Source organism: Gymnodraco acuticeps, unplaced genomic scaffold, assembly GCF_902827175.1.
Source record: "Gymnodraco acuticeps unplaced genomic scaffold, fGymAcu1.1, whole genome shotgun sequence".
NCBI classification, from domain to species: Eukaryota; Metazoa; Chordata; class Actinopteri; order Perciformes; family Bathydraconidae; genus Gymnodraco; species Gymnodraco acuticeps.
In genome coordinates this window covers 5,931,000-5,953,843 of record NW_022992351.1, presented here as the reverse complement: position 1 = coordinate 5,953,843, position 22,844 = coordinate 5,931,000, and the positions used below count along the sequence as shown (strand labels likewise).

At 41.0% G+C, this 22,844-nt stretch overlaps 1 protein-coding gene across 4 annotated transcripts in view; it reads right to left on the bottom strand.

Annotated features, from left to right (window-relative positions):
* Window positions 1-12,014, bottom strand: part of LOC117541853 (forkhead box protein J3-like) — a 52,662-nt gene extending 40,648 nt beyond the window's left edge. For 2 of the 4 annotated variants that reach the window (XM_034209106.1, XM_034209109.1), the window contains exons 1-3: window positions 11,705-12,014; window positions 3,387-3,510; window positions 2,615-3,083 (exon numbers count right to left, since the gene is read on the bottom strand). In XM_034209106.1, coding sequence (XP_034064997.1) covers window positions 2,615-2,968 — 354 coding nt within the window. In that variant the 5' untranslated portion in view covers window positions 2,969-3,083; window positions 3,387-3,510; window positions 11,705-12,014. The remainder of the gene's footprint in view (window positions 1-2,614; window positions 3,084-3,386; window positions 3,511-11,704) is intronic. The other 2 variants (XM_034209107.1, XM_034209108.1) reach the window with 2 other exon arrangements.
* Window positions 12,015-22,844: the final 10,830 nt, after the last annotated feature.

The following is a 22,844-nucleotide window of genomic DNA, read 5'->3' as shown; positions in this document are numbered from 1 at the left end:
ATCTCTGTGCATTCACAATGCCATCAATAAAATGCACATGTGTTCTTCGTCCATAACATACGCCTGTCCATACCATAACCACACCACCACCATGGGCCACTCGATTCACAACATTGACATCAGAAAACCGCTCACCCACACAACGCCACACACGCTGTCTGCCATCTGCCCTGAACAGTGAAAACCGGGATTCATCCGTGAAGAGAACACCTCTCCAACGTGCCAGACGCCATCGAATGTGAGCATTTGCCCACTCAAGTCGGTTACGACGACGAACCGGAGTCAGGTCGAGACCTCGATGAGGACGACGAGCATGCAGATGAGCTTCCCTGAGACGGTTTCTGACAGTTTGTGCAGAAATTCTTTGGTTATGCAAACCCATTGTTGCAGCAGCTGTCCGAGTGGCTGGTCTCAGACGATCTTGGAGGTGAACATGCTGGATGTGGAGGTCCTGGGCTGGTGTGGTTACACGTGGTCTGCGGTTGTGAGGCCGGTTGGATGTACTGCCAAATTCTCTGAAACGCCTTTGGAGATGGCTTATGGTAGAGAAATGAACATTCAATTCACGGGCAACAGCTCTGGTGGACATTCCTGCTGTCAGCATGCCAATTGCACGCTCCCTCAAAACTTGTGACATCTGTGGCATTGTGCTGTGTGATAAAACTGAACGTTTCAGAGTGGCCTTTTATTGTGGCCAGCCTAAGGCACACCTGTGCAATAATCATGCTGTCTAATCAGCATCTTGATATGCCACACCTGTGAGGTGAGATGGATTATCTCGGCAAAGGAGAAGTGCTCACTATCACAGATTTTTTCAGATTTGTGAACAATATTTGAGAGAAATGGTTATTTTGTGTATATAGAAAATGTTTTAGATCTTTGAGTTCATCTCATGAAAAATGGGAGCAAAAACAAAAGTGTTGCGTTTATATTTTTGTTCAGTGTAAAATGTCAGCTCTAGCACAGGTAAGTGGTTGTGAAAAGGTTTCTGTTTAAACAAACAAGAGTCTCAAAGTGCTGTGCTTTGAAAAACATTCTGTAAAAAACTGACAAGAACATTATCGTGCTTTGTGTAAATGGCCCTAACCTATTAGGAAAGAAACACAACTTTGGGTTATGTATCCTTCAACAAACTCCCTGCACCGATAGCGTGGAAAAATGCCAGAACATGCGAAAATATAACCACAGTGGCATCAGAACAGTGCTTTAATGATCCTACTTGAATGCAGCCACACACACAAATCAATGGATCTAGACTGAGGTGTAATTATGGGATACTAAAACATCCTGGTATCCAAATACAGCCGACGGGAGAAGGCAGGCATGAGCTGCAGCGAGAGAGAGCCTGAATGGTCTTAATAACCCCTATCCTCTCTCTGCGAACAGAAAATGAATTGATTGAATCCTACATGCAGGTAAGAAGCTCTGCCAGCGCAACCTGGCGTCTATCATAACCTTTTTGTCTCTGTTTCTGGCATGCATCCCTGCTCAGGGAATGGTGTGTTGAAGATTATAGACGGGGAACAAACACAGGTTGGTGAAAGGGAAAGAAGAAGAGAGAAGAGGAGTGACTAAGATAGAGGAAGAGGGTTGGTGGAGTGCACATGCTTGGGAGATGAAGATAGAAAGTGAAAGAGAGAGAAATAATGAGAGAAGAAGAAAAATGTCCCCGCTCTCAGAGAGATGAATAGGTTGATAGTTTGCAGACAGCCTTTTCCAATGTGTCAGTGGAAGGACTATATCCATTCGCTTCTTCACTAATAAGGTAGAGAATCCCCAAGACACAACCTAGGGATCTATTCATTCGTCTCCAATAACACAGCCACCTCTCTGCTCATATTAGGCAGGATTTGCATAGCTGCATTTACATAAGGATTTAATAATGTCGTCTGAATGAGACCAAACGCATCTGTCAATCACTCCTGGTTCAGTAAAAGGTTTCTGTGCTCTTAGCGCTGTGTCAGATTTGTGAAGTTTGAGCACTAGCAATAGATTTGAGGTTTAAAAGCATTTGATCGGTTGAGGAACATATCCGCTTGTTGAATCCAAATCCAGGTTTAGCTCCCAACATTTGTAGGTTATAAATAACTTAAACTTAAAATGTAGATCATTTTTTGTTGGGAGGGAATGTTTGAGCAAAATTGTTGCCCACTTATCCTTTCAACAGTTCCTGACTCAAAAATGGAAGGTCCTCATTCGGAACTACTACGTTGAGTTAATGGAATTATTAATATGACATTGGCAGCGAGGTGATTCTCCCAATCCATGGTTTGGTTCAGACCTCTGCTTGTTTGTTTTTGGGTTGGGTAGTGGTAGGGGTTTCGCGACATAAGACCACAGTCATTAATTCCCCTGAACAAAACATTTATTGTTTATTTTCGTAATTGTTATCCCCCCAGATGTAACAATGAAATTATTATAAAAACATAAGTCATTCATAGGCTTCAAAGGCTTATTTTGTATGTGATTGCGCAATTATTAAAGCCTGGAGTGCACTCTGATCCATTTGGACTCATCAGGTATGTTGACACACAGAAATGAACCCAGCTATAAATCTTAACCCTAAAAATCCAAAATGTATATTACAAAGTGTATGTTTTGTGTCTGCTCTTACCTTCCAGCCGCTTCCTGCTTCTTTGTAGTAGGGGAAGTTGTCACAGATCCACTGGTAGATCTCGCTGAGGGTCATCCGTTTGCGTGGCGAGCCGTTGATTGCGAAGGTGATCAGACTGGCGTAGCTGTAGGGCGGTTTACCGTCTCTGTGCTGAGCCGCCTCCTCCTGGTCCAGCGTGGTTCCCGGGTCCAGATGCACAATTTTCTTTCCAGGTCCGTGCCCGTGATGGTGGCCGTGGTGATGGTGTCCATGGTGGTGGCCGTGTCCAGCGTCTGCCTTCTGGATGGCTGCCCTCATGCTGAGCTGGGGAAGCCAGTCCATGGAGGTCAGGCTGCTCTCCAGCTCAGAGGTCATGGTGCTTGTAGGTCTAGGGGTCCAAAGGGAAGGAGTGGAGGCTCAGCGACGTGGCGTGTGGAGGATCTCCTGCTGGCTCACTGAATGGGTTCTGTGCAGCAACCGTGGCTCAAGTCTGGAAGAGCAGGAGGTTTGTTTACTACCTCTATACATCTCCTTTAGCCAGAGCAGAAAGCACACTTGGCAGAGACACACAGATGTTAACTTGCACATTCTTTTCCACATACAGTGAAGCTTTGTATAATGGAAAACTAAACATTGTGGCATGTTCATCACTTGGTCTTTAACATTGCACATTAAAATGATCTGCAAGGTGAGCTATGGATAAGAAACAAACTTGAATCAAAAAGTGGTTTTCCATTAATAACAGTGAAAAGCAAAGCATAGTGGGGGAGTAGGTATGAGTTAAGTGTCTTACTCTTCCCATTCCTTTCCATCTTTCTTTGGGCCAAAGCATCTGGGGAAGTCACCGAAGTGAAAGGTGGAGTCCTTCCCTCGAGCATGTTCACAAGTTCTTCATTTAGCCACTGCAATGGCCGCTGCTGCAACGCACAAACACAAAACCACACAAGACGGTGAGCTTGCACTGCCAGACAGCCTTCATAAGATATTAATATCGCACAAGCGCTCAACTGGCCTCGGCATCTGTCCAACCCGATTAAAACTCTCCTCTCTTTCTCAGTCTGTGTTCTGTCTATCTGGATTGCCTCTCACTCTCTCCAAAGTGGAAATGGCAATTGGATCTGCAGAGTGACTAAAAGCTGGGGAATTGTTTTCACAAGTGTCTGCCAAATGGGGGGGGGGGGGGGGAACAGCTCGGGAGGAATTCCAACCCTCTAGAGGAGCCGAAAGCTCGTCCCCTTTCCCTCTCTGTGTAACCCCCCCACACACGTCTTCCCATTCTCTGACTCTCGACGTGCTTCACTCTCCTGTCAAGTACATGCCCACCCCCCCTACTCCCCCTGCGTCTCAGATCCTGTTCAGACAGCCACAAACAATGAAAAAAAACTCAAGAAGCCCCAAGTTTTTAATTTGGTAGATATTTTTAGAGCGGCGCGGAACTTGAAAAATGTGTCTTCTGCAAGTAGAGAAGGAATGTTTTGTGTTTTTTCTTTGGTGGAGGGGGCTTTTTTGAATTATTCTACCATGATGATTCAGAAAAACATAAAAAAAACTAAGACGAGAGAAAAATTACTCACCCATTGTTCTGTACTCAAGTCAGTCACAGAACATTCGTAGATTTGTCACTACTGGACTGAGAATGTCATGTAACTGTTACTCATCATGGAGTGAAGATGTTGCTTTCACTCCATGATTAACAAAGAAAATTGCCTCGTTAGAGCTTTGTGTGTTTGGAAGATAATCGCTCTGCATTCTGGGAAATGCAGGTGAACCTACAGGATTTACGAACGAGATAGGAGTGGGCAAATGCCAGTGAACACTTGGCAGAGGCTGGATGGATTCAGCCTAAGGATAGAGAAATCTTCATCTAAACCTTTATCTGCCATCCCATGCACTAACCTTCCCATGTCCTTGAACAACAAAGAACCCACGCATTTTCCATTCAGGCTCACTGTATATAATCAAGGTGGGAGAACTTCAATGAGCCTGCCTACCAAGAGCAACACAAACCCCTCTGTCTTTCCACCAATCCCCCGGGGAGCCCAATATGCCAGGATGAGGAAGGGAAGTACTCAGCAGCTCCTGTAAAAACCTTGCTTAATTACAAGCAGAAAAAACAAATGTTTAGCAGCAGACTCATCAAGCCAAACAAACCAGGCAGTGGGACTATGTGAAGGAAGCCGAGCAGAGATATGCCCGATGAGGACTCATGCACAACACCACCCCCATCTCCTCCTCAAGGCCCTGCCACTGTGGGAGAAGCCAGAGCCAACCCCCTCTTCCAAATCCCAGGAAGCCATCTTAATTAGTGCACCTTTTTTTCTCTTTTCGTGTTTTCGCTGTAGGGAAGGTAGCATTGCTAGTTGTAGTGGTGGTGGGTAGGTGGGGATGGGGGTGGTGACACAAGACACAGAACAACACGTACTTATTTTCCCCTCATTAAAAGGAGGCTCAAGCTGCAAATCAGCCTGCCACAAGCCCTGACCTGCTGTGCTGCCGTGGCTGTTGTTGTCGAGAAGTTTTGGAGCGTGGGCAGGCTGCACGGCGGCACGGTGTAGCTTCGCACCGCTAACCGGGTGAGGCTGATGAGTAATAGAAGAGAGCGGAGAGGGAAGAGGAGGGGCATGACTTGGCTTCTGGGGAGAGGGGCCCTGCTGAGCGGGTAGACGCAACCAATTACCTAGTCGACTCAGTCAACTGGTCCCACAGTGACTGGGCTCACCTCAGCACTGTGCCTTTTGTCTCTGATATCCGCCGTGTTTCACAGAAGCCTCAGAGGCCCACACGGTATCAGGGGAGGGAAATGATCACTGCAGAGGAGACCGCTTACATCTGTGCTTATCTTAGAGCTATCAGTTTTCAAAATGTACGCATTGTTCTGCAGGCGTAGATGATGAGTATTACATTCTCATCTCAGGTAATTGTTCATGATCATCTAGGAATACTGAAACAACAGTATGTATTTAGGAGGAAATTAACCTTTCAGTCGATTTTGGTCTTTGTAGATGTTCACAACATCTGGACTGGTAACATTCATACAGTATATTTGAGTAGTAGACTCACTTCTCTTACGCAGCATGAGATGACTACAGTATATCCTCCTCAGGTGCATATTCATACCTGAAGAGCCTTTTATGTCATATTTTATCATGTAACTAATAGAAGTCACTTTAAACACTATACTTTTACAATTAAATGCTATTATGTTATGAGTAAAACATGTGTCTGTTTTCATACATATGATTAACTGATTGTTGTGAAATAAAACTGAACAGTTTAATTGAGAGTTAATTTCCTGAAAGCAGATCTCCTTGCTGCAGGGCAGGAGAGAACTCATTGTAATGCAATAATTGTAGGCTCATACAGACACCATAATAACAATTCCTGCACATACTCAAAACCCAATAAGATGTAACTATTTATCATTGATGAGCACACATCAAAAACGTAACCAACTAGACACATTTCAAAGAGATGTAGTTGAATAGAAAATAAAGGTAGCGAAGAGGGGATATTCTGGCAACCGATCATACAGGATTAGGAGCGTTTGATTAAATAGTTTGAATGCTTGTCGTATAAATATGCATGGCAACATACATTTTCAGAGATAAACATTTGGCTGACATTAGTAGGTATCAAAAGCGGTTCAAAATCGGGCAAAAAATAACATGTGGCATCACAGATTTCTATTTACAGATTTTTTTTAAACTCCTGTTAAAAGTTAACTTTGGTATCTTGAAAGTTGAAAGTTAGTACCTGGCACTTCCATAAAAGATTACAAGCATGAGTATAAAAAGAAGAGCAAGGATTTGGACGATTATGAACAAGAAATCTTTTTCATCCAAAGAATTTTAATACATCACTCTCTGCACTGTGGAAGGAGCTTTCGTGACTGGGAACATTGCCCCTTTAAAAGAGTTGAGGGTCTGTATGTGATTGAATGTATTCACCCATTAGACTTTGTAGCTGTGATGCACTCACTCAGCTGTATGCATCACTAACAGCTAACAGTCTCCCGCTGCTAGCAGGCTTTTAGACTGAGAGAGGCTTTACAGTTCTGCATTTTAATAGAGAACTTTGAATGGAGTGACGGGGGATGGGTGAGGGAGGGAGCCAAAAGAAAGAGGCATCAAAATATTTTCAGAGGAAAATGAGGTAATGACAAAATACCCACCCGGAGCGTGCCGAGCAGAGGGGGTTTCTTGGAAGAACTGCCTTGGCAACGGTAATGCTAATGTGTCAAAAGAAAGTCTGTAGGCATACTGAGCGCTGTCATGTCGAAGAGTGTGGGCCTTTCAGACGAAGGGGGAAAGGTCCAAAAAGCAGTATTGAAAGTCTTAATTACTTTCGGCTTCAGAGCCAGAAAGCATACCCCTGAAAAGGTTCAATTATAAGATATCAAGGCAAATCAGCTGCCCTTATGGAGGATGCTTACTCATATCTCAATGGAGCTGGGTTAAGCAATTATCGTCGCTTGATACTGTAGTGTGTACTTATTCTCAAAGGAGACCTGGAGAGCTGTCGATGTAATGCACCGTTTCAAACTGAGATTTAGTGGCCTTACTCCTTAAAGCGAGTGGTCAAGAAAACTAATCCTTTAAAAGGAAAAAGTAAGGAAAAAAGAGAGATTCAGAGAGAGGGAGATCATTTATCCCTGACAGTGCAACACTTTAATCAGAGGTTTCTGAATACTGATCACTGGCCCAAGTCCACCAAGTCCACCAAGTGGCATCTCAAATGAAAACATAACGTGCTGATTAACACAGCTTCTGTCAGGTCTGAAAGAACTTCTGATTGAAAGAAGGAAAGACAAATCCAGAGGTTCCAATGAATTCCTTAAGGCTTAGAATCAAATATTTAACTCGCTAAGCCCACACAGAATATAACACCTGAAAACATCTGCCAAGGTAGAGGGAGTTAGCGACCCAGAAGACTTACCACTGCCAAACTAGAAAAAGCTATAACAATTCCAGATTCCGACAACGGCAAAGTTAAAAAGGCATTTTTTGTCATAAATAAAACATAGGCGTGCAGCATTTCGGCAAACTCCCCCAACGATCGGTCCCAAGAGAGAGACGGGATGCTGTTTGTGAACTTGTGCTTTGCACAGTAAAGGAGGCTACAGCACTGCGTCACCGCGACTCAAACCACATTCCCACATCTAGCTCTATTCAGCAAGGACTAGTCCTCTTTAAAAATTCATTAATTTACAGCAAAAATAGATTAAAGCGCCCAACCTAAAAAGTTTGGCTTGCGAATAGCATTAATAATGGAAACGAGCATCCAAAACCTAGAGGCCCTGGCTCCAAGGCATGGCTTAGGTTTTGTTGCACTTTATAATGGAGTCATTTACATGTTTTAGAAGTATTACAGCTTTTTGATGCTTGTTTATAATAACATTGTTTTACATGCAAATTGGCTCACAATTGTTGCTCATTAAAACATAACCAGGAGAGTGCAACAGCGCTGAGCATGTGTAAGACAGAGGCTTTACATCAGGACGCTTTGCACTGAACTCTTGTTTGCTGGCAGCCCCACTGCCGAGTTCAATCCAAACGACAGCCTTTTCAAAGTGATCATCCCCCATTTTATCTTTTATATCTTGCTCTCATAGCAACGCTTTCCTAACAGAATCAAAGAGGATTTTGACAAGATAAAAGGATTTGCTGCATTTGAATCCAAATTGTGTGTACTTTCCTGGGGACAAGACACAGATTACACTGACTGTGAGCACTCAGAGAACTTAAAAGGTACTTAAAAAGGAGAGTAAGAATACTCTAATGCGTTGTTCCGCCATCCCAGCCTCAAGATGAAGGAGTTTGCTGTGAGTATATAGGCAAACCAACAAATAAGAGACAGCTGATTTGGGATAAAGGGTTTTACACCCACACAATAGCAGGGGTCAGGTAATTACTTCTAATATCGGGTCATTCCTATAATCACTTTTTCCTAATGATGATTGAAACCGCTGATAATTGATATGACCCGAGGTAATGAAAATGACCTGTTGACCTAGTGCCATTGTACAGGCCTGATCATTGCAAAGCAAATTGGAGGGCTTTTTCTAGCTGAAGCATACGAGACCTCATCCTCACCTCCTAGGTTTAGCTACAGCGCTCTGGCGGAAGTGTTCACGACAAACAAAAGAGGACAGAGATGCTCGCAGGCATCAATCCATACAACTGAAGAGAGTGGGTGTTTGCTAAAAGCATCATCTTACTTGGCAAGTCCTTAAGTAAACAGATCTTCTTTCCAAGGTTAAACACAGATTCTGTATAATGGAGGAGGTATGAAAAGGTGAGCCTATAGTCGGTCTGTTTACAAAGATCAACATTTTTACAGACTGACATTTTCAGCAGAGCAACTGAAAGCAATTGGTTTGTAAAAAAGCTGTAACATTTCTTTTTTTCTTTAAATGATAAATGGCAACCCTATGACCTCTGGAAAACTGCACAGAAACCAGGATGCGGCGAACATCTTTCGATTCTATTATGTATTCAAACAGATAACTTCATCTTTTTCGAAAATGTAAAAATATGTATACAGTATATAAACTGTACATTTTGTTGCCATACATCAGCTTGCTTAGTTCAGGGACTTAACTTTTGTTGTGCTGTAAAATCCTTCTGGGCAGACAATGAGAAGACAACATTACTTATAGATTCACACAAAAAGAATATATTACAAGCCATATGAATATGCAGAGAGACAACTCCAAATCTTTACAGCCATGAATGATTCACAGTTCCTTATTTCGTTTGTGAATTTGATTAATTATTTAATATTTTTTGAATTTTTCTAAGAATTTGATCTCATTGAACAGCCTGAGCTATTTTTATTTACCAATGTAAACCTGTGATCAATAAGTCAAATGGCCCTTAAAGTACTTGCCAGGTTCCCATAGCACCCTCCCACTGCTGCTGCTTTGCATTGACTGGGATCAGTTGTTTGGTGCTATTTTACTGTTTTCTTTGAGACACTAATCATTTATTTGTAACCTTAAACAGATATTATCTACCGTTAGTTTGTGGCTCCTCTTTTTTTAAACATATTTAAACAGCTTAAAATAGTTTTGTAGATCATTCTTAACACGAAGCCAGGCCACCTTTTTTTTTACACTTGAATCACTTAACCATGTAAAAACTGCAGATATTTTGTCAATATATGTCCAATATTATGCTTTGTGGTGATTTGATTATGTTGTTTAGTCCTAAATACAATCATCTTAAAACACTAGATTTTTTTAATGTACCATTGTTAAACTTGTCAGTAACATAGTATTGATTATTTGATTTACAAAAAAAAAACAATGAAAAAAAAAAAAGTAAACGCATTGGCTAAGCCATCCAGATGTGCAGTGACCAACCTGGAGGCAAACCTCAGTATATGTTTGTGATATAGTCTTCCTCCAGAGGATGGAATTAATAGTGGAAAATGGTACGCTGAGGCTTTCCCAAAGAAACTCAAATGCATGTAGTGCATCCACACAAAAAAACGTAATGCAACTTTCCAAAAGTCATTACGACACTTGTTTCTCAGCATTGCATTTGCTGACATTGACGATAATTAAAACGACCTTTCCGATGATAAAACAGAAATCAGTAAAACATTATGAGGGTCCCTTCTCTTCACGTTTCATGCGATTTTGCATAACGTTGTAATGAGGCATTTAGGGGTCTACGAGTGATCTACTGAGAAAGTCTACAATGGCAATCAGCAGTGAGTGTGGCAGCTGTTCGGCAATTAAAAGCCAAATTACCCTCAATCAACACCATTTACAAGCGCAAGTAAATCTCAGAGCAAATAATGATGAGAGAAATCTGTTCAGACAGCTCTCATCTTGATAGGACGTTTTCTCAGTCTGTCGCCCACCAACACACATACCTCCCCTTGTCTGTGTGCTTTTGGAGAGAAAAAATGTACAGTATTGTCTGGCTCTCCCCACTGCAGCATGATGAAAGATAATGACTTCTTTACAGTATAAGATGGGCACCGTTTATTGTTAGGTTGTAGTCTCTTCATGGAAAGAGAATACACCAATCCATGTAAGGCAGCCTATAGAAAAGAAATCCATAGTGGGGGGGAATAACTGCTCTCTCAAAAAACTCTACTGGAAAATGGCACAAAAAAGTGCTGCATGCATTGTTGAAAAAACTGTTACTCAAGAATACAAATTATAGTAGCTTCTGTATGGTAAATTATGTACCCAAATATGTTAAATGTAGTGTTATCTGTATGAAATATAAAGCACATGCCTGTAAATAAGGTATGCCCAGTGTATATGATGTATATCTGACTTGGTATTGTAGGTCTCAAGCTTGTATTTATCCTTTTCAATTGTCCATGTGGAGCCACTGAAAATGACATCCTTTAAATAGTGTGCTGACTGATAACAACGAACCATAGCATGATGCATAGAGGCATAGCATGTGCATGCAAACATACTGTACATTAGTGCTTTCAAATTAAATACTGTACACAAAATCTACACAAAAAAGAAAGCAACTAAAATGTATCTATATGGAAGATGTTATGCTGTGAAACAAAGTTGGTATATCTTCAATCAATGCCTGAAGCAAATACTGTCTGCCTTATTCTCCCTTCCGTTACTACTTTCCTTAAAACCATCGAGTTCATTTGTTTTAAATTGTGTAGCTGATTCAATACAATCGTTTTGCCTCTACATACTGTAACGTTGTCACCAATACAGACTCTTTGAGCTTGGTTGTTTCTCGGTCAGGCTCTAATCTTCCACTGTTATCACTTCTAAAGTGTTTTCAGCTGTGCAAGCCACTGTCCTTCCCATCGTCCAACACAATTCACCACACCGATATGATCTGTTAAACACCGCTTTCCCCACAGCCTGTTAACCGACAGCCTCACCGTCTGAATGGAAAACTTAAAATAAGTTGACTTTATCTGACCGACATTAAGGATAAAGACAAACGCTACGGTGTCTGAATCCATGCATACTGTGACAGGCAGCGAACTTGTCATAGCCTGCCATTAAGTCAAAGCACTGGGCTTTAGCAACACTTATTTCCAGGTAAACCACGATAATGTCACCAACATTCACGACTGACATTCAAAAATGCTTGTGGACAGACTACTCACCGTCGTAGGTGAATGTGAACCGGCTCAATGTGGTCTACTGTGTCTCTCAGAAGCTCCAGACGCCTTTTATTCTGCACTTGAAAATCCCACTCGAAGACAAAAGCTCCGGCGGTGCCTGGGCGCTGTCACCGGGCAGCATGCACGGTGCTCGGGGCCGTCACACTGACCGCTGCTGTGATCAGTCGACAGTCATGACGGGCAGACTCTTCGTGCAATTCGCATTTGCGCTCAACACGGCGGAGATCCCAGGTCTCTGTGCTGCGCTCGGCTGCTACACCACCGGAACTACTTCCCAAGCCAGCCGGAGCACGTTGAAGATAAATTCATGCACCACAATGGGAAAAATGAAATCACATCCATTTAAATAGTTCCCAATTTCCTAATGAGATTCTACCGGAACACACATACTCCCGCCATAAATACGTCAAGCAAAAAGCCTATCTATAGGCTAATGGCATAACTAATTATGAATAATGTGACATAATTATCATACTGTTGTGTTCAGGTTTATGTATTTTGAGTAGGCTTTCACCATTATCTAGACTAATCATTGTCACTATTAGAAGTATTTAAACATGGCAGTTATTTTTAACCGTTTCACAAGGAAAACTATAAAAAAGAAATAGATAAAAAAGAACATTGTCCAAATACAATGAATTATTGTAGGCAAGGAATTGAGGCCTAGACTCAAACATAACACTGATATTATAACAGTATAGCATTAATTGGAATATTGGTATTATTCTGTGCTGACACACCAACACATTGAGGTGGTGTATTATCTGTTACGGTTGAGATATAGGCCTACAGTCTACGGTTGAGGTATTTATCAGTTAGGCTGCATGACTGTGATTTGAATGCATGAGAGGCTTGATAAGCCATAGCACACCCACCTTGACAGGACATCAGTCAGGACACCTTGTTGCTTTAACACACAATCCTCTTTTTCATATCTGCATATAGCACTATGTTTTATATGTTATGTATCTCATCTCATCTTCCTATTGTCATTTTGATCTTATTTATTGATAATAATAATAAAGAGCTTTTCTAGAACTCAAAGTCACTTTAGGCTGGGACGAACAACTGACAACTCGGACATCCACACATATGACTTATATAAAGTTAAGCTTAATGTTGTTGAAGCTCAAGATGTGTGTGAGAGAGATATTTGTTTGGCATTTGAAGTCAAATCACACTTCTCAGGATGTGTATTTCAATGTATGGATCCATACTGTTGCTGTATTATTTACCAACTGACTCTTATGGTATTTACTTTATTAAAGTTGAACATGTACTTACTTCTGAGAAATTCAAAAGTTCAGCAAACAAAGGTATCCTTTATAAACAGGAGCTGATGCAGTTTGCTTGTGAACAACAGCTTTGTCTATTACAGCTCTTCATGATGTCCTTACAGACAGCCTTTATGTTTTTGTAAGGCTATAAGTTGTTAACTATAGTGAGTTAAGTGGATGTAGCTCTATGATATGTATCAGCATGTTAGACATGAGAGTGTATGAAGGTAGATATGGTGCAAAATGCGAGAGCGTGTAAAACCTGATGTGAGCACTTGCAGAAAAGAAATCTGAGCTTGTGTGCATACATTTACACTTGTATAAAATATCCACGTAACTGTGAACCAAATGTACACTTGTATAAAATATCCACGTAACTGTGAACCAAATTTGAAGTCACAGAAGAAAAAAAAAAAGTGTTGTAGCTTGTAGAAAAAAAATGAACTTAGTGATGAAATGTTCACTTGCAGAAAAATACATATTTTTTAAATATATTTTCCATTACAACTGCAACTTGGTTATTACAACCTCTCAAATCAGTCATTACAACTTGACGAATCTGCTCTGTGGCATTATAAATCGACGAATCTGCGGTCTTGACTTTTGCTACACTTCTTGCGATAAATGTGTCGCAAAAGTAATTTTCACCTGTAGATGTGGGGGGGGGGGGTTGGAGCAGAACAACGAGGCTTGGGTCAGTCACAGTCACAGCCACAGTCAGGTCGAACCGGATGACTGCGGGGCTAACGGTTCGCTAACGGTTCGTGTCACTACCGCTGACATGGCCCGTCAATCAACGGTACATTTTGCCCATTACTTGCCCAGTATTACTTTGGATATTATTATTGTGATTGAGGATTAAATCCGCTTTGAAGACCACCGTTTTATATCGTGCAGTTTAGCGGCAAAATAACGTCAGTTAGCCATCTAACGCTAGCTTTGTTGAGTTTATGCTAGCTAAACAAGTAGTGGTTGTAGTCTACAGCAGTAGTTAATATATTATAGCCTACTGCTTTGGCACTAACGGTTGATAACCGTTTATGAAAAATAAAACCAATTGAACTGTACTGAAATAATGACAAGTTTTATAATTGTCTTGGGCTCCTGCTGTGTTTTTAAAGCCTTTGTAAATTATCCATGCTATTTTCTATTTAGAACGAAGACTTCAGAATCTTAAAATCCCTTCACGTTTGTATGCAATTGTACTAAATTCAACTCTGGAATCAAGCAAATATTCATATGTTTGCATGACATTAGTTATTTATATTTTGATATCACTTAATTATACGTTTAATACATTTAAGTCAAGCTAAGGTACATGTGATGGTAGCAAGTTAGTACTCTTACCTGTGATGCCTCCTCCAAACAGCATAATAACCAGACTGTATCATTAAAACTAAGTACCAGTTCTAGATCCTTGACTTTAGACAAACAATTCAAAAGACAAAATGTATTTAAAGACCAATCTTTATTTGAATGTGCCTCTTAACCTGAGATATTAGTTATACAGTAATAGTATTGATAATCTAAAAACACTGAGTAACTCAACAGTTAACTTTATATTTCTTATTGTCCAAAGCATTTATTATTTTCATTTTTCCCCTCTCATATTCAGTGTGGACGGATTGAGACAGCGTGGTGTCCAGAGGGCTGCAGAGACTTCAAGGAGAAACCTCCGTGTGATGGACGTCCTGTCTGTTGGTTTGGAGAGGACTGAGGGTCTTTCCTCAGCGAGGAGGAAAAGGCCTGATGGAGGAGGACCAGGCCTGATGGAGGAGCTGATACCATAGCTGATACCACCTGGATCGGACATTACCCTTTAAAAAACACCTGGAAGAAGTCAAGGCCAAGGTGACATCCAGGGTCGCGCTGATCCGCCGCCTCGCTGGAACAACCTGGGGAGCCTCCGCTAAGACGCTGCGAATATCCACTCAAGCCCTGGTCTTCTCTGTAGCGGAATACTGCGCCCCAGTCTGGAGCAGAAGCCCTCATGCGAGAAAGGTCGACGTGGCTATCAATTAGGGATGTACGATATTGGTTTTTTGAAACCGATACCGATAACTTCGTTGCTTCTCAAGACCGATACCGATAATAAAAAATTGTTTACGCCATTAATTATTTTAACGCGATTAACGCATGTGTATTTTTTTTCCTTGGCCGCCCCGTAATTTCAGAGCGCATCGAGTTTAAAATACCATCTACAAGCTGATGCTGACAGCCCCGCTCCTGCCGCCCGCTTGTGGCAGACCACACTTCCACGCTCACCGGCAGGCACCGACTGGCCATCTGGAGGACCGGGAGGGTGTGTGTGTGTGTGGCCCGAGCGAGCGAGAGAGAGACCTTACGTGCATTGTTGTTGTTAGCATCTGGTGCTGGCTACTCCGGCGTCTCCGGCGGAGACAGACCGCTATGCTACCCACAATTCAGTTCGGCGAAAAAGCGAGGCAACGTGACGTCACCCCATTCAGAGTGAATGGGCAGATTGACGCTGTCGACGCTGTCTACGCTGTAGTGTGGACGGGCCGTCAGAGAAAGAGGAGATGCTGAGTCGTGTCTTTCAGGCATGTCCTTTCCTAACAAAAATGACAGGAAACATAAAACATTATTGCAGAACAAGTGTGTTATTTATGAAAGAGGTGTGTTGATATAATTGTAATCAGATTATGAATGAACAGTATGAAATTCATAAACATTGAAATATATGTTATTATCAAAATAATATTTAACTGTTATCAAAACGAAGTGCAACTGTAGAAGCTTGTTCTGTTGTCTCACTGAAAGAATCACTTTTACCACGTTTTTTTACAGACAATATTGAGAGATAAATAGTAGCAGTTCTCACTATGTGTTAAATATTTTTGCCTTCAATACATTAAATTAGAAAGCTGACAAAGTCATATTGCTAAATATCTAAAATGTAACTTTTTGCATGGAAAAAACCCTCAACTTAACTGATGTGTAGGTAATCTAGTATTTAGTATTGTTTAATGGAATACATATCAGTGTATTAAAGTCAATACTTCATTCATTTAAACCAATATCTTTCTTGATTCTTTGTACAGTATGAAAAATGAGTCTTTGTACCTGAGCTGAAGTTCACTGCTGTGAGGAGTCCAGTTCTGTCTCTCACTCTCTGGTCCAGCCTGTCTGCATCACCTGGACACCTTAAACAAACAGATATATATATATGTAAAGTACCATGTGTACAAACAATATAACTGATTATCTTCTGTTGAACATGTTGGATTGTGTATTGTCCGAGTCAGGGTCCTTTTTATTTTACTGTAACTTTGGAAGTTGTGTTACCAATGCTTACTGTTTATTTGATACCCATTTGGTAATGCAATTAATAAAAACAACAAGGTTTGGGTTCGTTCTTCAGATGACTGTTGCGTTAACGTGTAAGCTCAATAATGAACTCCAGCTCAACCAACCATATTGTAATATCTAAGTAATCATCTTCAAATATCTAAGTAATCATCTTGAAATATGACATTAATAATTGTAATATACACACATCTTATTGTGAGGTTGATTTCACATACACTACTTCGACGTTAGCTTGTCTACATACTTGAGCATAGCCAATTTAAATTAACCTTAGCGATGCATACAGTCAGGGGCGGAGCTTCTTACAGGCGATATAGGCGGTTGCCTAGAGCGCCACCCAGAGGGGCGCCAAAAATTGCAAAAATAAAATAGCAAAAAATTATTTTTTTATTTTTTTGCTTGGCGCAGTTTTGGCGCCCCCCTCTATATCTGCAACCATTATTCTTACATAAAAAAAAGGGGAGATGATGGGAGAAGTTGCCACCACCAGTACAGCAGTACACCAGGTCAGCAGGACCTTAGTACCTTTGACCAGCCATGAAAATAGTTAGGAACACCTGAACAATTTGGCGTCATGGAAAGAATTGGCAGTTCCATTAAAACAAGGTACAACAATAGACAAACAAGAGCAGGCCCTCCTTGAGGCAGAGAAGAGTCGGTGGAGAGCAGTGCTGACACGACTGGTTGCTATTGTACAGTCTCTGGCAGGGCGAAATATGGCATTGAGAGGAAAGACAGAAATACTCCACTCTCCTTCAAATGGAAACTTTTTGAAAGAGGTTGAGCTTTTGGCGCAGTTTGACCCAGTGATGAAAGACCACATCCACAAGATTAAAAGTCAAACATCCCACCACAGCTACTTGGGCAAAACCATTCAGAATGAGTTGATTGAATGCATCAGTGGAAAGATTCTATCAACAATAGTGCAAGAAATAAAAAAATGCAAGTAATTTTCTCTCATTGCGCCTGAAAGCTGTTTGCCAGCCGCCCTTAAAGATCAAATGCAAAGCTTCCAAATATGCTACATTTTTATAGAAATGTTGTTTTTAAAAAAAAATTAAATCGAGATAATACACCCGAAAAAAAGCTTTTTATTGATACAAAACTTGACCCAAAGCCGTCTGAATTTCTGACATGACCTCCCCAGCAGCCTCCGCGCGTGTGACGTCATTCATGCCAAACAGTCTCTGGACCAAACATCCCGACTCGGCAGTCTCGGTCACAAGTTTTTCGAAAAGAAAACTGAATTAACATGGGTTATTGTTGTGCTTTTTGTTGTACGAACGGTGTGGGATCTGGGAGAGTTTTTCATGTATTTCCCAAAGACCAAATCATCCGCAAAAAATGGATTTTGTTAGTGAATCGTGTTGGCTGGCAACTGACAAAATGGAGCAGGTTGTGTTCTGATCACTTCACGTGTGATGCATACGAGGTTGATCCTGCTATCATCAAGTCTGTTGGTGCAGAAGCATTAATAGTACGTCGGAGGCTGAAACCCGGAGCCGTCCCCTCCATATTTCAGCACAAGAAACCACTGAAAGAACGAAAGAGCCGGGCGATGGAGAAACGACAAAGAATTGAGGTAAACAACTTTTGATTAGATTTCAAAGCGCACGGAGCACAGCAGATAACGCAGATAACGGAATTGCAGTTTTATTAAGTTTTATTGCTTATAGAGGTGGGCACCGTTAGATTATGTGTCTTTACGATCATAAACAATGTGTTGGATGTGGAGCTAGGATAAGTAATAAGGGAACTAGGAGTGATTTTCTGTGCAGTAATAGGTTAGCATTTTTCGCTCGGGGCTAATTCACTGTTAGCATTGTAGTTTGTCTGCAGCTCATTCATCGCTCCTCCACTCATAACGGAAAAGTGTGAACAATATGCATTATGATAGGGATTAAATCCACCATTATTCCTCCTGCCACAATTAAAAATGCCCCCCCGTGCAATTAAAAGTGACTGTGAGCACTTAGAAAACCCAACATTCTTCTAACCACTTCATTAGGCCATTGCATCAAAAAAGCCCTCCGCTATGCTTTCATTTCTTTCAGCCGAGTGGGTGCTTATAGAGGTGGGCTAAACCTCTCTAAAAAGGTCAAACGTCACTTGTTTTGCATCAATCTTGATACAGGGTACTTATTATATGTTATAGTTTGGATTCCTAAAGCTTTTAGTCTATAGTCTACTCAGAATCAGACATGATAGACGAAACTAGTTGTACTATCGGCGGAAGCCGCTGTGATTGATAAGCCAGGTGGAAATATGTTTGGCACATCTTACGTCACGCGCCGCCATCTTGCGGAGGAGCGGCGGAGAAAATAAATCGTCGGACTTGGTGTTGGGGGTTGAACAAAATTAATATTGCGCATTGCCAGACTCATATTATCTCCGATTTTAATACTGCAATATCTTAGATAGTGTTGTAGCTATATGATTTCGATTGTACTGGCAATTATACAAAAAGCTTTGCATTTGATCTTTAAACAACAAATGAAGAACAAGAAGAAACAACAACAAAACGAACAAAATACAAGAAGAAGAAAAGTTAGTTTTGCGAGTTCAGATAACACACGGGAGCTAGAACCCACCTGCTTCTTTTAAATCAGCTGTGTGGGAACATTTCGGGTTCCCTGTGGAATACAATAACGATGGAGTGCGAGTGGTAGATCGGACGAGGACGGTATGTCGGCGTTGTTCGATAGTGGTGCGGTATGCTAATGGCCACACACGCCAAACATGCTAAATCATATCAGAAGGCATCAGCCAGATTTGCCAATCACCGGAGCCCGGCAAAAGACAACAGCAGTTCAACAGCTGATCCCCGCTGTTTTTAAGAAGACAATAGACATGAAAGCCAAGAGACCAAAATAAATAACGGAAGCTTTTGGCATATGTTTTTCAACCACTTTGCGCTCTTGAAACAATTTCTTATTATTTATTTTGTAATATTTTCAAGACATTCTTTTTAGTTTTACAGCTTGATGAAACCTTTTTGTTTGCCATTATAAATAATATGCCATTATAGATAATATGGCCATCTGAGTGTGTGTGGTACTGTTTGTGGTTTGTTTTTATCTGTGTAATACAGTTAATTATTCAAAATGTTAGAGTTCCTTATTTTTATACTGAAACTTGCACTACTGTTCAAAATAAATAAAAAATAAACCTGGAATTATGCATTTGGGACTTTTTTTTGCTTTTTCTTGTTGTACCGAACCCGTACCGAACCGTGACCCCCAAACCGAGGTACGAACCGAACCGTGACTTCTGTGAACCGTTACACCCCTAGTGTGAAGACATGAATGTGGACGCAGTCCTTGTGGAAAAGCGGCTGAAGTCAACAAAGAGGCACTTTTCATATGAGTCTCCTGATGAGCCATTGAGGGATGCCTTACAAAATCTGGATGGTAACCTTCTTTAACGTGGTGGTGGATGCTGCAGTGTCAGCACAAAAGGAGAGGTTTACCACTCTTAAACATGTGCAAGACAAGTTTGGCATTCTGTACTTCCCAGACCTGCCACACCAATAGCTGATGAAGCAAGCAGAGGCACTTGCACACACCTTAAGCCATGGAGGGAAATCTGATTTGGATGGGAAGGAGCTGGCTCAGGAGTTGGAAAATGTACCTGACTTGCCATCAAAGAGCATGACAACTCTTGAGTTGTTGAAATTCATACACACAAAGCAGCTCACCGAAATATATCCCAACTTGTGTATTGTTCTGCGGATCAGTGCAACGCTACCAGTAACAGTAGCTTCAGCCGAGAGGAGTTTTTCCAAATTAAAACTCTTGAAAACATACCTGAGGTCAACCATGGCTCAAGAACGCCTCAGTGGTCTGGCTGTAATCAGTATTAACCATGAGGTTGGTGGTCAGATTTCATATGATGATGTGATTGATGACTTTGCAGCGAGGAAGGCCAGAAGGATTGCACTGTAAATGGAAACCAGTAGGAGCTAATAGGCTAACCTTGTGTGATGATAGGGAGTGGAATGTAAATAGTTATTGAGACAAAGTGAATTTGTAATTTTTATTTATTTGTTTGTTTATTTAGCATATTATATTTTGATTATTTGACATGTGTAACATATTTTACAATACATAATTTTCTTTTAAAGCAAATTTGCACGTTATTTTATTGTTTGTTATTGTTATTATTATTATTGTTTGTTAGCTAAGTTGTTTGTTTTAATTCTTTAGTGTGCACTTTACATTTCTTCTTAATTTTCTTTGAAAGCAAATTTGCACATTCTTTTATTGTTTGTTATTGTTATTATTATTGTGTGTTAGCTAAGTTGTTTATTTGTTTTAATTATTTAGTGTGCACTTTACATTTATTCTTAGCTCTTGTTCTTGCTTGTAATAAATAAAGGTGCAGTACTTTACTGTATAACTGTTAAGATGTTTTGATATTTTTTTTGGGGGGGGCGCAGTGGTGAAGCTCGCCTAGGGCACCAAATGTGCTAGGTCCGCCCCTGCATACAGTTCCTACCTACATAATAAAATATCTCTCTAAGTTACAAGGATGACCTTATTTTATCAACCTCAAACAGAAGCCGTTTGTTCTACAGTATTATCCCGCTTAACACTTGTCTATTTCGTTGTAACCTTTATACAGTCTATGATTTTAACTTGTAGGCTACGATTAGCATCGTTAGCACCGATGTAGCTACCACTCGCTTACACACTAAACCAAGCCTTAACATTCATTATGTACTGTAGCCGATTAAAATCATTAACACATAAATAAGTACTCGATTTTCACTTACCGCAAAACCGCATGCATGCACCGTCTGTTTTAACCGCAGAGCGAGTCACAATAGTCCGATATATAAGCATGAAGAACAAACAACCACGGCCGGCTTCAAGTTGTGTTCCCTGGATGAGCTGAGCAGGCAGAGTCCCTGTAGCTAGCTTCACGGAGCAGCTAGCAGAGAGACGAGAAGCTAGCAGCAGCAGTCACTTGACAGAGCCGTCACTCAATGTGACCACGCCCTAATCTATGCACAAACTTTAAGACCTAATATAAATAAAAGGGTCGTGTTAGAAAACAATTCACTCACAGATCCATAATCATGAAGGTGGAACCTAACTATATTCATTATAATATGTATTGCATCCATGGGTAGAAACATGTTTTTTTCTGCTGTAAAGTTGGGCATTTTAACATGGGGGTCTATGGAAATTGCTCCTTTCTGCAGCCAGTCCCTATCGGCCAATATATTAACTGCAGTGTGTGGCACTTCCGTATTGGCGTCCTGGCTCTTCCCCAGAGTTTGCCGCTTGGTTTGGAACAGCACTTAATATGGCAGACCCTCCACGTGAACGCGCAAACGGAGGGGTAGGGTGTAGGGGGCGGTTTGGGAATGGGCCTGAGTCACACAAATGATGTCTGTCTGTTTGTCTCATTGACTGTGGTTTGTCTCTGGATCATATGGATCCAGTCCCACAACTCAGTGCTGCACTCTTCTGGATGGTGGAGGTATTCGAATTTGGAAACATTTGTCATAAAATGAGATGATTTGCAAAGCAGCAACACCTGGTGCTGGAATTTTTCTTCATAGATATTTTATTATGGCTGAATAAAATTGGAAGACTGTAAACAAGAAGACTGCTCAAAACAACATGCGTAACAACCACACAAAGGACGCAACATGATGTTCAACATTTCTAAAGTGACTCATAACAAGTTGATAATGTTATGGTTTTTCTCCACATGTATATTGCTTTGCTTTTTTCTTTTAAGGACAAACACAATAAAAAATAAATAAAAACTCAACTTGGAGTTTATTTTGGGCCATGGGTTGTAATCTGTGAATCCACCACATGGGGTCTCTCTAAGGTAAGACAATATCGCCTTAACGTAGGTTTTTTTTTTTGGGGGGGGGGGGGGTTACACCCTTCTCTGAGTTTTACCTTGTATTAATAAAATGTATTTAACCACATATAAATAAGTTTTTCTGTTAAATGATTTAACCATCTTTCATGTCTCGTCTTTGAAAATGCAACCATATGTGACCTCACAGCTAATTAAGAGGAAATGTCTTTTCACCTCATGATGAGAAAATGTGACTGTAATGATGTAACTTATTACTTTTCACACTTCATCTCAACTTTAACAGTCATGCCAGAGTCATGTATTTTGCTTGTAGGCTGCTAAATGGTAGCATCTGTTCATCTGGAAACAAAATGCAAAATGTTAAAGAGTTCAACATGACAATAAGAGGAGAGGTTGGTCTTGAAGCAGACCTTTAAGAATTAATTTGCAGTTTCTGTTTGCAAACTGGGCACACAACACCCTGTAGGCTAAACACATCAAACTATCACTGGAGTACTTTAACACAGCAACACACTTAAAAACGTGACTCCAGAGTTTAAAGAGCGAAATGTTTCGGACATCGGAAAATAGGTGTATGTGTAATATGTGTGTTTAGATTGGAATGAGATAACCCTCCACATCCATGGTTAACCCCCACCCACAATGCTGGCGCAGGGACAGAGAGAGGAAGT